Here is a 14,468-nt window from a genome sequence, read left to right on the forward strand (position 1 = left end):
TTTTGACTTCGTGTGGACGGGGCCTTAGGCTGGCAAACAGGTGAGAGGAATCAGTGGCAATTAGGCTGAGCAGTGGCAGCACAGAGCAGAAGGGGGAGGGGAATGAAAACATATACTACTGTAGTTGACTGGCCAGAAACATAACAGTTTAGTTTCTCATTACTGTTGGTTTAAGTAATCAACAAAGTAGGGGTTACTTTTTGGATGAAGTAACTAGTAACTCCAACTTGTTACTTGTTACTTTTACACTTACACCTATTGTCACTAAAAGGGGTGAAAAGGAGCAAATTATTTTAGATTTCAAGAGACACCATACTTTCTTGCCTTATGAAAAAACATAACTAATACCTCCTGATACAAATCTTCTCCTTATAAATTAACTTGACTCAGAGTTGCGCAAAATTACATTAAGTAAATAACAGTGTAGATTTGTAGTACCTTTCTCATATCTTGGCATCACAAAGTGCCTCACAACAGCAAAAACAACCACAATTTACTGACCAGGAGAAAAAAAAACACAGGAATGGCTCCAGTAAAACCATGCCAAAATTCTTTCTTTGTTGTGGTTTCTAGATTTAGAGATTTTAAACTAACCAAGATAAAACAAGTGGTTCAGGCGGAATATTATTTTCCTTTCTGGTAATTTGTTGCTAACTGTTTAACTGTTACATTTTCACACAAATTATTGGTAAGCTAAAAGGTTTTATGAAAATAATAACTTTCAAGAACATCACATCTTTATTTATGACATTTCTTTTTTAAACATAGGGAAATACTTAATTAGGCTTTAAACATTAACTTATGTTCATTTGACATATGTTGATATTTTGGCCAGTGTTTCTAAATTACTGCTTATTAGTGTATAACTGAAACATTTTGGATAAACACAGGAATAAATTGCACTTGTTAAGAAATTTAATTTTGGACCTGATTAATAGCTAGTCAATAATAATGTTTTATTTTATCAACTTTCTGTATGAGCAAAGGTTCCTTAACTCAACATCCAACATCTCGTCCGATAGGAATTGCAGATGGAGCAGCACACAGGCAGACACTCAGCATTAGCTGGCTTTGGCTAGCGTCCAAGCATCCCCAAGGTCCTCAGCACACTGCTGCATATAAAAAAGGAGTGAGATTGATTAGAAAAAGCCCACAGCAACACTAATCAGGCTCACCTTCCTATGATCCCTGGAGCTTTTCATCTCCCACTCTTTTCTCTGCCCTTCCGCTGAGATGAAACCAGGCCTCACCTCCTGCACAAGACGCCAAACATTGATGGCTGGGATCATCAAAATCTGTTGAACTCACACATATAGTTTGACCCAGACACAAAAGGTCACAAATGAGAAATAATTTGTGGCAATTCCCAACAGTTTGCTTAAACCAGCATTGATTTTTTGCCTTTTCTGCTCTTTAAAATGCAGAAATGTCTTTAAAATAAGATTTATATCTTTCAAATGATAATAATGTATTTTATATTTCTTTATATTTTACCCTGATCTGATATAATAATGTCTGGTTATCAGCTGCTGAGGCCTTTTCATAGGATAACTTGTAGAGTTATTCCACCTGAAATGCTGGATGTCTGTAATAAATAAATAAGGAAGAGATAAAGTTAAATAGAAAAGAGAGAAACTGGTGTATAGTCCAATTCCTTTATCACTATTGGAAAGTCAAATCAGTTCTTTTTTTTTTTTTTACTTTAACTTGAACATTTGAAATCAATGATCTCGCATTAGAGATTATACTCCACAACTTTAGTGACATTACCATACCATACTGTATGGTTATTAAAAGGTTCAAATGTATTTTACCAATAATGACTTTGGTTTTTCCTCTAATTTAGGGCAGAATGGGATTGAAAATTCCACAGTGGTTATACTCTAATCCAGGGGTCTTCAAAGTTTTCCAGGCCAAGGACCCCCAAACTGATGACAAGATGGAGCGGGGACCCCCTTATTAAATATATTGTATGAAATTGTGTTATATCAACCTGGTCCTATAGTAACTCTATTACAGATGGAGTAATGTAAGGAATGTAATTTCTCCCTGGGATTATTAAAGTATTTCTGATTCTGATTCCTGGTTGATGGGACAGGTGTTGTGAATGAAACGGTGCCCAGCTTGAAAGAGCTCCTGTGTGTCACTGAATGTGTGCATTGATGACTGAAAGACATCTTCTGCCTCCATTTATCTGTTTACTACAGTGTGCTGAATTCATGTTCATGTCTTTTTAAAGACATTTCAATTAGTGGAAAAAATTGCAGGGGGAAATATAAAAAAAAGTCTAATCAACCAAAATTTTCACGACCCCCATGCAGTACCTCCGCAGACCCCCTAGGGGTCACGGACCCCCTGTTGAAGACCTCCGCTCTAAGCAATCATCAGAATCCCTTCCTTCCTCAAAATATGGGCAGTGTTTAATGTAAACATCTTTGATAAAACACAAAAGTACTATGTTACAGAAAAGACCCTTTTACACAATAAACATACACATTTTATTTTAGAGTATAAACTCAAATGCTAACATAATCTGCTCAGATTCATCTTTTCATAAGAGATTTTGTTGACTTATCCCAAGGGTTCCCAAACCTTTGGAAACCAACAGAGATTGTGGAATATATGCAACGAGAAACGTTTTTCTTACTTTTATTCTCTGTTCAAATTTTAGGTTTAATTAAATTTGTTTAGCTTTAAAATATTAACATTTTTTCAACACTATTACCACAGAAAAACAAACTATCCAGCAAACTCATCATGATAAAAACGCTAAAGAAATAACCTCAATTCTAGTCTCAAACGTTTCAGTATATGCCATATATACATGTTTTAGGCTTAGTGATACTTTGTTTTACTTTCTTTTTATTACCTAAGTTAAAAAGTATACATTTCTTTATTATTTTGTTTTATTTTTGTAATTTTTTTTTTATTTCAATAGCATCAATTTTCCTTTTACCGGTATTCTTTTATTAGTTCAAAGTTGTGATGAAATTCAGGAAATAAAAGCTTGTATATTGAGGTGTTTTGTTTCTTTGACTCAAAGGGATTTACGTCACTGTTTTGTTACAGTACTTTTTAGAAAAAGTAAATTAGTCAATGGGGCATGAAAACACTTGAATAAAAAACAGATTTGAAATTTGTCCTGTCATACAAGAACCACTGACCCAGTGAAGTAGCTCAGAGTATAAAGATCAAACATTCACTTGTGAACATGAAGCAGTCATAGTTTACTCAGGGTGTGTTGGTAATTTAAACTGACTCAGAGTTCATTGCGTTTTCACCCTCAGCTATGTCATCTGTATTCAGAGAAATTAGTTACTCCTATAATTTTTATGGTTTTACTGTCAAATATCAGACTGATCACTCATTGACGATCCTCAGAGTGACTCCAGGAAGTTGACCGCTGGTTGGCCTCAGCTGTTATTCAGCAGATCCATAATAGCAGCTCCTATTTCCGCCTGCTTCATCACACTCCAGCATTTCCTCAGGGAGATGAAGCAAATATTAGACTTCCCTGCTTAGACCTCAGCGAAGACCCTTTGTTTCCCCAGGAGAGAGTTTATTCTTGCACCAGAGGATGATAAAGCAAATAAAACAGTCGGATTCTATTGACTTATTATTTTCTCACACCTTTTTTGGCAAGGGGGTTCAAGTTTGGAGATGTCAGACTTCAAGAATATAGTATAGTATGAATATATTTCATGGAAATACATTTCTTTCATAGTTAATAACATATTCAGACTCATCGTGTTTCATCAAGGACCAGGTCAAGGGGCAGTAGTCTCAGTAGAGACCCCCACACTTCCCTCTAATCGGACGCCTCCTCCAGCTCTGGTGGGGAAACCCAGGCATGTTCAGGAAAGCTGAGAAATCTGTTCTCTTCAGGGTGTCTTTCAACTTCCCCTGGGCTTCCACCCAGTTGGACATGCAGCCACCCTGCGAAGGAGGATAATTTCTGGGATCTCGTTGTCTTTGGTCATTATCCAGATTTCATGTCCATAGGTGAGGGTAGGAATGTAGACCTACCAGTAAATAAGAGCTTTGCCCTTTGGCTCAGCTCTCTCTTCACCACAAGTCACACGATCTGTCAATCTTTTCTCACCTCGCTCATTAACAGGAACCCAAGATGCTTGAACTCCTTCGCGTGAAGCAGAGACATGCAGGACAAGCTACCATTTTCTGGTCGAGAATCATGGCCTTGGACTTGGTGGATCTGATCTTCATCCTATTTGCTGATTGTGAGCTGCCCTGGTGTTTCATGATCTTGGAGCTGATGTTTGATTGACTTACTTTATAATCTCAAAGTGAAGAAATTCACTCGTTAAAATCAGCTCAAATAGTCAAAAGAGAAGAAGTAGGTGGCAAAGGAAGAAAAAGGTGCATGGGATATATATACAGAATATACAATGCGTCCACATATGAGAGTTTTTTTTTGTTACATGGTTATTGAACAGGGTGTGTACATGGGTATTTATATATATATGGATATTTATACAGCAGATTTTTATCGTCCTGTCCTTTTTTCTCTTTTTTTTTTTTTTAAATAAGATTTTTTTTTTTGTTAAAAGATGAAGACGAAATTCTCCTAAACTAAAGTCCAAGTTACAAATTGAAGAAAACAAGTCATAAAGCATGATCCTGCCACCGCCGTGCAACATTGGGATGAGCAGTGCTGTGTTTTTACCAAATATGCCTTTTATTCATAAAAAATTTCCATCTTCTTTTTCATCGTACCAGTACACACTTGTTTATTCATGTTTATTCATAAACTCATGCTGTGTTTCTAAAAAGAATAAGACAGGCTTGAATAGTTTGCACTGTATGAACAGGCCTCCATTTTCCCACCCATCCTCGGAGCCTTGACACATGAAGAAGTAGTAGTGAAATGAACTTACAGGAGCTCTTTAACCCTGCTGCCGGCATCTCCACAGCCTCCCTGACCAGACTCATTAGAACGCAGTTGCACATAATTAATCAGTATAATGACTAAGAGCTCAAAACATTTATACCCTGCAAGTGCGTAGCATGACTAGATTAATGAATCGAAAGTTGACCTTCCTCTCACCTCCACCCTTATCTTGCAACACCTTTTTTTTTGCAATACATTTAGGCAATATATAAAAAACACCTGGAACTGGAAATCTTTGAAAGGCAAGATCACACAAAGGAGCATTAGATGAACATGTCAAATACTGTTTTGTTTTTGTTCTTTCCCTCCCAACATCCACAGTCATTAGAGGGAGAGCAGACTTGTGTAACCACTGAATCTTTGTTTATTTGTGCATTTTAAAACTAAATTGCAGGTCCGGATTTGAACACTTTATATTTATATGACAAACTCCCAGAGTCTTAGGGTTCTCCAGACTTTCTTTGTGTATGTTTATTAAATTAGAAGATGCCTTCTAGTGAAACTTAATTAAAAGTACTTTTAAAAAAAAAAAACTTTAAGCAGGTAATAAATAACTTTTCACTTATTCCACAATTCTGTGTTAAAATGTGTATTTACTGGTTTTGTGTAATATTCTAAGATAATATGTGTAACAAAGTATATGATATTCTAACCTCCTTGTATGTTTCCATTAACTGTATGGAAAAAATATCTTAATCAAGATGTATATTATTAATCTGAGCTCCTGAAATGAAAACTGTTTTAATAATATTTGCATTAATCCAGCATGATTACATTTTAGCAACATGTTGGGTATTTTCACCAAGATGCTTAAGGCAATATGAGGTACAGAGACGATGCTGAGAACTCAGGAAGGTGTCATACTGGAGCTCAGTTACATTATGCATCAGACCCAGTGGTGCTGCAGGGGCTTCAAAAGCTCTCCAAAGATCCAAACTTCTGTATATTATAAATTCCTCCCTGGATGTTAACTGGAAACTTTTCATTATGCTAAGATGTACTACAGCAGGTTTGAAATACGCAACACAAAACTCAGTTTTAAGCGGTAGGCTCTTACATTCTGTTTGAGAAAATGCTTGTGTTTATTTTTAAAAGCAGATCCTGAGATTGAACACCTCGCCCTGGTTTCTGTTGTTGCTGTTGCACCTTTAATGAACTTTAAACACTGCACAACTGATATGTGGATGGGAGCTTCATAATGGCGTTTCTATTGCTTCCTGTTTCAAACTCACCTGCTGAGTGAATACCGCGTTTTGTTCAAATTGCAGAACACATTTAAGAACCAGAGCCTTCCAGCATGAAACACAAATAGGATGCAAACACAGGCCTTATCTTAACCTCATTATTTAATGTATTCTATGCAATGAAGGCCCCATAATTGCAGGAAAATCACCATAAATTAGTATATATTAATATTTTTAATTTTAATTATGTCAGCAATTCAGTTCAAAAGTGAAACTTACATTTATATATTGTTGAAATATTACAAATTTATAGTACTTTATATTTCTTGTTTATTTATAGGTTCTCTCTGGGTACTCTGGCTTCCTGCCACAGTCCAAAAACATGACTCTTAGGTTAATTGGCTTCTCTAAATTCTCCTTAGGTGTGAGTGTGTGTGTGTGAATGGTTGTTTGTCCTGTTTGTCTCTGTGATGCCCTGCGTTGGACGGGGGACCTGTCCAGGGTGTACCCCAACTCTCACACGCAGATAACTGGAGAAAGGCACCAGCACCCCTTGCAACCCTTGTGATTAGCGTGACAGAAAATGGATGGACGGATGGGCTTATTTATGTTGATTTAGATTATTATGTTTTATAACTGATAAACACAATAAACACAGATAATTAGATTGTTCAGAAAATTAAAACACCTCCTTAGAGCAATATTAAAAGGTGTGTAATGCGGAAATGTTGTGTTTTGATCTACACAATCTTAGGCAGAAATGCTGCATTTACAGGTGTTCAGCTAACAATCATGATGCCTGCACAGCCCTTTGGCTTCTGAGTTTGTTTTAGTGCCCTACACTGTAAATAAAGTTGGAAGAAGCTGGGGATGTATGCAAGCATATCAAAGGAAAGTTTCGTGGAAGGAAAGAGTGCAGCAGACGAGGGTGTTCAAGGAAGGGGATCATTTCAGCCTCAACATGATTGTCACAAAACCTTTCAAGATTTTTAAGGAAGATTTAGAAGGAATGGAAGGGCAGGTAGAGAAGGCGCGTCAGGAGCCACCACACTGAGGTGTGTCCAGGATATGAGCTTAAACTGTCACACTCCTGAGCTAAGAGAAAGAAATGACTGGACTGTTACTCAGAGGTTCAAAGTCCTGTTTTTAAACGAAAGGGAAATGTTCTTTCTCTTGGATATAAAGGTCCTACAGTCTGAAGGAAGAGTAAAGAGATGTTGTTTGTTTGTTGTTTTATAATGAGCTGTTTAAAACCCAGCAAGAATTTTTGTTTTTGTTTTATTCTATTTGAATAAGAGCAGGTTATGAAGAATACAACACAAATTGCACAGTTTATAGATCAGGCAGGGTTTAACCAAGCCGTCATGAAGAAACGTAGATAATTTTAATTCTGGTCGGATAAAAAATCTACAAAAATTCTTTGGACTGTTTTCAAGATGAAGATGAGACACAAAAAAAAAGGAAAAAAAATGAGATAAGGGCCTCTAAAGCAACCTTTGCTTCATGTATTTCCTGCAAAACCAAAGACTGCTTTCCTCCACACCATGTAGCACTGATGCACTAATTCAAGCAAAATTAGTCCAAACCAGAGAGTTGATTATAATAATTTAACTTTATTGATCTCACATTGGAGAAACTTACTTCTGCATTTCACCCATCCCCTTGGGAAGCAGTGGGCTTCCATTGTGGGGCGCCCTGGGGAGCAGTGTGGGGTTAATGGTCTTGATTAGAGAGCCAGAGTGGCAGTCTGTGGAAGTGGGGTTAAAACTCAGAACCAATGAATCAATTTGACAGGATGATCTGGTTGAACTGTAAAGTGCCTTGAGATGACTTGTGTTGTAAATTAGCGCTATATAAATAAAATGAATTGAATACAAATACTGTACAGAACATGAACAAACTTATCCGTAGACATTGGTTTGATGTTATATTCTAATATCCTAACAAACTGGATTTAGGGTTTTCCTAATTTGGGACCAGGAATCATTAAAAGCAATAAAAGAATAAAATATATTAAAATGTATAAAGGATTCAATAAAAGAATTTCCATCAATTTGATATAATATAGTCATTTATATTATACTCAAACTTATCTCTATACACATGTAGGACTATTTACTGTAGGTTTAACATGAATTCAGTGTGGAACCCGTGGATAATCCTTAAGTATTTTGAATAACCAGATATTTCAACCTCTTTGGTTTGAAGATCAGCTCTTTTTTTCTTTTACAGGGAAATGAATGAGCTTCAAGGAAATTTGGGGGAATTTAATATGACGCTCTTATCAAACGGAAGTCCACACCCTTTGACACACACACACACACACACACTTGAGCTGTAAAACTTGTAGTTTTCCTGCTAACTTTTCAGTCGCCTGGATGAACAGCAGCAGCAGCAGCATGTTGGTGTTTCGCTCCTGGATCCTGTGCGCCGCCTGGTTCTCCTGCCTCTTCAGCTCAGCCTCCTGCAGACATGGCAGAGGTAAGACAAACGGGTCTTTAAAGGAAGAGTGTGCGCAGGTGATTTATTTGAGCGTTTCTCCAGAGCTCATTCTGGTGGAGGAGAAAGTTTCCAAGTGGAAAAAGTTGCGCGTAAAGTAGATCCGCGTTGGAGCGCTTAGAGCGGAGCCACTTCAAGAAACACTTCTTTCTACTTGGTTTAGAAGCCCCGAAACGTTCTGGTGGTTTATATACTTTGCTTAAATTAATATAGCTACTTTTAATTTGTGATCAAACGATACAATTAGAAGAATAGAAATATTTAATCCAATTTAGGCCAATAGAGACTTTATGTGTGTTCGGTGACAGCAGTTGCTTTAGTCTATTTACGTCCAGGTTCGGTCAAAGTCCAAACCGACACCCGAACGGTTCCGTCCGACTCTGCCTCTTCAGGACAGGCTCTGCATATTGGAGGTTTTTTAGTTTATTCTGGTTTCCAGATGTGTCCGCTTGTGGGTCCTGCAGGTCAGCCCATGGCGCGCAGCACAGCAGCTTTCCAAATGTCACTGCCTGCCTCTCTTATCTCCCACTGACATTCAGGGCTTAAATGCATCATTTCCCAGACAGACGGAACATTTTCAGGCTGAAGATTAGGCTCTGTCCCCCCCCGGAAGGCTGGGGATGGGAAAATGAAACAGGAACTTTTATTTATAGTATTAGAGGGGGGATATCTAATAGGCTAATATTAGGGAGAGCTGTCTGTCATTTAAAATGACAGAGAATGGGAAAGAATCTCAAAGACAGTGCAACTGAAGTTATTTCAATCATCCATCCATTCATCCAAGGAAGAAAGAAAGAAAGAAAGAAAGAAAGAAAGAAAGAAAGAAAGAAAGAAAGAAAGAAAGAAAGAAAGAAAGAAAGCTGTTTCATTTCTATTCATTTGAACAAGTTTCAAAGAATAAAAAATTGAATCATATCAAATCAGTTTAATCAAAATAAGCCAGCAATATTGTTTTTTTTACTCTTTGAATACAAAGTCTTAATCATTCCTATTTTGTCAGTAAACTTACAGATTTTATTTGTAATTTTGTTTACACCAGTGCAAAACAAAAAGAAATTTCGCAATGGAACATTGCGAATATTCAGATTGGTTCGGTCCAAAAGATGAAAATATGCATTATTATATATATTTTCCTCCTTTTTTATTTATTTATTTATTCTTTGTCTAGAAGTCTCTTGTTATTGATGCGTATTCTTGTTTTTGCACTTAATCAGTGTGTGATGTCCTGATGTTAGTTATTTGTAAAAGATTTAATGGAAGGTCTGGTTTCAGAGCTTTAAAAGACCTCTTCTCTTTAAACCTGAAGGTTGATGGAGTGATTTCCAGTCATTCTTATTTTTGCTAGAGCTCATGTAGAAAAGTTTTTGCTCATATCGTGGGCTGAGTGGATAAAAGAAGGATCATTTTTTTCTAAGAAGGTGGATTAGATTGTTAGTAACTTAATTTCTACAACAACAAAAAAACTAAAAACAACCTAATTTTCAACCAAAACCCTCAAACTCAACACTATTCCTGACATTTTTTAATTGAAAAAGCTTCTTGGATGGGAAGCAAAACGTCATTTGTTTAAAAAAATTTTTTTTTTGGAATGACAATGACCTGGATCATTGAGAATCTACACCAGCATACCTCATTTTGAGTTTAACATAAATAGAAATGTGTATTTCTTTGCTCATTCCTTAGATTTTGTTAAGTTTTCTGACAAAAAAAAAATACTGATAGTATGGTAAGTTTTAATCATTATAAATATAAAAAATAGCCTAATTAATCCAGAGCTTGGAATCAGAAGTACAAATCATTGCTTATATTCATTATTAAAGAAAAGTCTTTAAATTAGCTTTATTGCTTTCATTATTGCAGCTCTAAATGTTTCCTACGTCTTTCTGCAGAAAACATTTACAGTGTTTAATTTTGAGTTGTAATTTCCCTGCAAGCTACAACTTATTGACTCTTAACATCTGCAAACAGCTCAGACTTATCATCAGATTCCTCAGGGACTTACTGACAACATATTAAATGCTTAACAAGTTTACTGACAAAAAAAATAAAAAATTGAAACCCTGTGGGGGAATAATAAAGATTTCTGAAAGCAAATCATATTTTAATCCATCAGAAATATAAAGCCACAGGCGAATTCTGTTAAGCCTGTTTTTGTCAAATAGATTATGGAACGATGAAGGTTTTGCTAACAAGACTGTTAGCCTTTGCTGTTTGCATTTCATCTATCTGCTCTCTTGAGAGACCCGCCAACAAACCACTCCATGAGTTTGGAGCTAAGCTTCAGCGCCACTGGAGCGCGGTCCCTGTTGCTTCACTGACTGTCTCACGAAGGCGTAAACACTGGGTCTCATTAATTTGCATAGAAATTTAATTACTTGCCGTTTGAAGTGGTCTTTTTATTTATGAGCCTCGGGCCACAGACTGAAGAAAAACTTTGAAGCATCTTAATTATCCCTTGCAGTAATGCTGCAGAGTTTAGAACAATACTTCCCTGAGATTGCTACTAAAACTATTCACTCCAGAGACTAGACCTCACAACCAAATCCATGTGTAAATGATGAATGGTCTGAATCTTAGTCTCCATAAGGAATATTCCAGTCTTTACAGAGCTGCTCTATGTGGAAAAAGCCTGAAGGCATTGGACCCCTAAAAAAATTATATTCATGCCATCTTATAGTTTGTGGGTTATAGTCTGTGGAAATAGAATAATTTACAATTTGCCTGAAATGTGTGAACTTGATGTTCAACCGTTTTTTTTTTTTTTTGCCCTTTGGTTCCCTGAGTTCTGTTAATGGGTAAAGTTAGCACACAGCTTAAAGTGAACATATAAAACACCCTTAAAGGAAAAATATTTACATAATGTAATCAGCACAGGAAGGATAGACTGTATGGGACCTAACTGAGCTCACTTTCTTTGCTCCAACATCACAAATATAAAATTGAGATCCTTCTTTTAGCTAATGGATGTTTGACTTTGGGTAGGTTAAAATTAACCTGACTCCGCCAGATGGATTTGCTCCGCATCTCCATCTGGAAACCTTCCGTAGAAGTAATTTTGGGAAGGGGCGCAAATACTGGTTAGCTGATTGGCCTATGTTGGTGATAGACGGGCCAAATAAACCAATCAGATCAACGAAGCATATGACGTACTAACAGAGCGACGAAGAAGAGGAGCCAGTTGATAGATCAAACTCTTGCCGAAACCAGTCGGGAGAAGAGCAAAAACATCTTTTCCTCTGAGAAAAGCCTCCAGAGCAGTGTTTTGCTCTTCCGATTCCGATAAAAACTTGCTCAATAGCCACGCTAACGTTAGTTTCATCGGCTGAAGCCGCCATGTTCTTTAGACTGAACTGTCGCGCTTCTTGTTGCGTCACACCTCAACCCGCCTCAAAGCCAACGCTGATTGGACGTTCGTTTGGTGAACGGCTCCAAATTTTCTTCAACGGAGAGTCTCCAGACTGAAATCTTGAAAGTTCGCGAGATCAGGATGGTCTCATGAGGCTAGGTTAAAATACCCTTTAGATATACTTCACAGCAAAGTACCGATGATTAGTGGCGCCACCAGGGGGTGGCCACCCACTGGCCAGTGTAAATTGTACTACCATCAGCTAAGCATTTCGTCACATTGTGCACAGTCAGCGACGTAACAATAAAAATCCCACAATAAACCAAAATATGAGTCGAAGTTTACTTAAGTCTTTATGATTTCTGCTGGCAGGTTTACCACAATAGTAGAATAAAAAACCCTGAAATTATGGCTTTTAGTTTCAGTGTGCCACCCTAAGATTTTTAGTGGCCCCATCTGGCCACCTCTATGAAACATTTCTGGAGGCGCCATTGCCGCTGATACATAGTACATCGGACCATTTTAGACTTCATCTGTGACCTTTTCGGTACCTGGAGTCCAGATATATATTTTTGCAACTACATGAACTGTATTCACCTTGTGTTCATTGTTTTTATTGAGATTTTGGATGACTAGGACAAATAGACACAGTTCTTCTTTTTTTAATTGACAATTCCACAAAGACAAATCCTTTCACGATAAATTCTGATCATATTTTAATTTGTAGAGGGTTTTAATGGCTCAAAAAGTAGAGAAGTAAAAGTAAACATTTTATACCTCTAATGCAACAAAATAAAAGTAAAATTCTCAATTTAAAAATACAAATCCACAGAAAAATACTTAAGTACTGTAACAAGGCAAATGTACTTAGTTACCATAGACCGCTGCCCTTCTTTTAAACCATTGCTACTTAGGGTACACATGATTTTGACTGTTAATAGTTTGTAATAACAATCTGGGTCACATTTGTGTCTATAGGAACAGTATAGGGGTCTCCCTCTCTGGCCTCCAAAAGCTTAAGTCCTGGACCCTTTGACAGGAATTACCGCTAAACACACCCAAAGCAAATTAATGGCTCATTACCAGACCTTTGTCAAATCTGATGGCATTTCCAAAAGTTGATTAAATCAACAACCCTGGTGTAGGTGATCCAAAAAGATGCCCATTTGGGGGTAAATGCAAGCAGGCAGATACAATGCTCAGTGCTAATAGTTTTCTCGTTGTCATTGTCAATCATTTATCTTCAGCCACTGTTTTTGAACCTAAAGACTACCCTTTATTTTTAAGACAAATTTTCACAGCTTTAGGCTTTTCAAAAACATGTTTAGTCTCTTTTTAATGTGCAGTATTTGCATTATTCTATTTCTGAAGTATTGTCCAGTTTACTACAATGTAGAACTTTTAACTGGGAAACCGGAACTGGAAGTCTGTCAAAGCAGACATCTTTGTAATGCAACCTACCAGCAGAATAATGCAGATTATTAGCAGCATACTAAGAGGTGAGCTTATTTAAACTGTTATGGAATTTCTTACCTGCTCTGCAGTTGAAACATGAAGGCCTAACAAATTCAGACACAGACATAAAGTCTGGGCCATCAAACATCTGAATTATTACTACCTAACACAGGGATAAAAAGCTTGATGCATTGTAGTGTGCTTTCTGGTGTCCTTTGGGAGGAAATACCTGTCGACTCGAGTTTGATGGTGCTGCTGAAAGGACAAATGTTCTAAGAAGAGTCTTGTCCTCTGGTCTCTCTCAAAGTCCTTCACTTTGCTGCCTCTTTAAATTGGCACAGACATTTAAACCCTCCTTTACATTAAGAGAAAGCAATCTTAGTTTTATAATGCTTCCACAAACCAACCATTTTCTACTAATTAGTTTGCTTTATGTTGTTACATTTTGTCAGACAGCATGAGTCATTCAAACTGGAGTTTTTCTCTAAGCTATGGGGGCGCTCTGACTGCAGTTTTCTGGCCCATCACGATCTTTAAAAAGCTTGCCATTTCAATTTGGGCTGACATTGAATTTGTTTTATTTTTTATAACAGTTAAAAAATTAAAATACTTTTTCAATGCCTTCATCTTATTTTATAAAAAAAAGAGCAATACCATTATTTTTAACATACATTCATTACCTCATAATATATCTACATAACTGTTTTAGAACATTCATCTATCATCTTGATTTTTCTCTCCCTCTCTTTTGTCCCTCCTCAGACACCGTAGCCACATCTAAACAACCTACCAAGGTTATTTAATCTCTGCTGGTAGGCCAAGTTTTAGTCAACTGTGCCACAACTATCCTGTTAGTTTAGATGTGTTGAAGTGGAATGTGTTTATGCTATTTAAGTATGTGGGATTATTTTTGTTGACGTTGTTTTTGTGTTTCAATTTGCTTTTGTTTGTAAATGGTAAATGGCCTGTACTTATATAGAGCTTTTTCAAGTCAGAGAACTTGACCAAAGCGCTTTACACTACATTCAGTCATTCACCCATTCATGCACATATTCACACACTGATGGTGGGAAGC

At 36.9% G+C, this 14,468-nt stretch overlaps 1 protein-coding gene across 1 annotated transcript in view; it reads left to right on the forward strand.

Moving 5' to 3' along the window:
* The first annotated feature begins 8,441 nt into the window (after positions 1–8,441).
* The window catches only part of LOC107086197 (tissue factor pathway inhibitor-like), a 47,450-nt gene continuing 41,423 nt past the window's right edge, over positions 8,442–14,468 (forward strand). The window contains exon 1 of the mRNA XM_015376982.1: positions 8,442–8,574. Within this exon, the coding sequence (XP_015232468.1) occupies positions 8,472–8,574 (103 nt within the window). The 5' untranslated portion in view covers positions 8,442–8,471. The remainder of the gene's footprint in view (positions 8,575–14,468) is intronic.

This window comes from Cyprinodon variegatus, unplaced genomic scaffold (assembly GCF_000732505.1).
Source record: "Cyprinodon variegatus isolate N-32 unplaced genomic scaffold, C_variegatus-1.0 Scaffold145, whole genome shotgun sequence".
NCBI classification, from domain to species: Eukaryota; Metazoa; Chordata; class Actinopteri; order Cyprinodontiformes; family Cyprinodontidae; genus Cyprinodon; species Cyprinodon variegatus.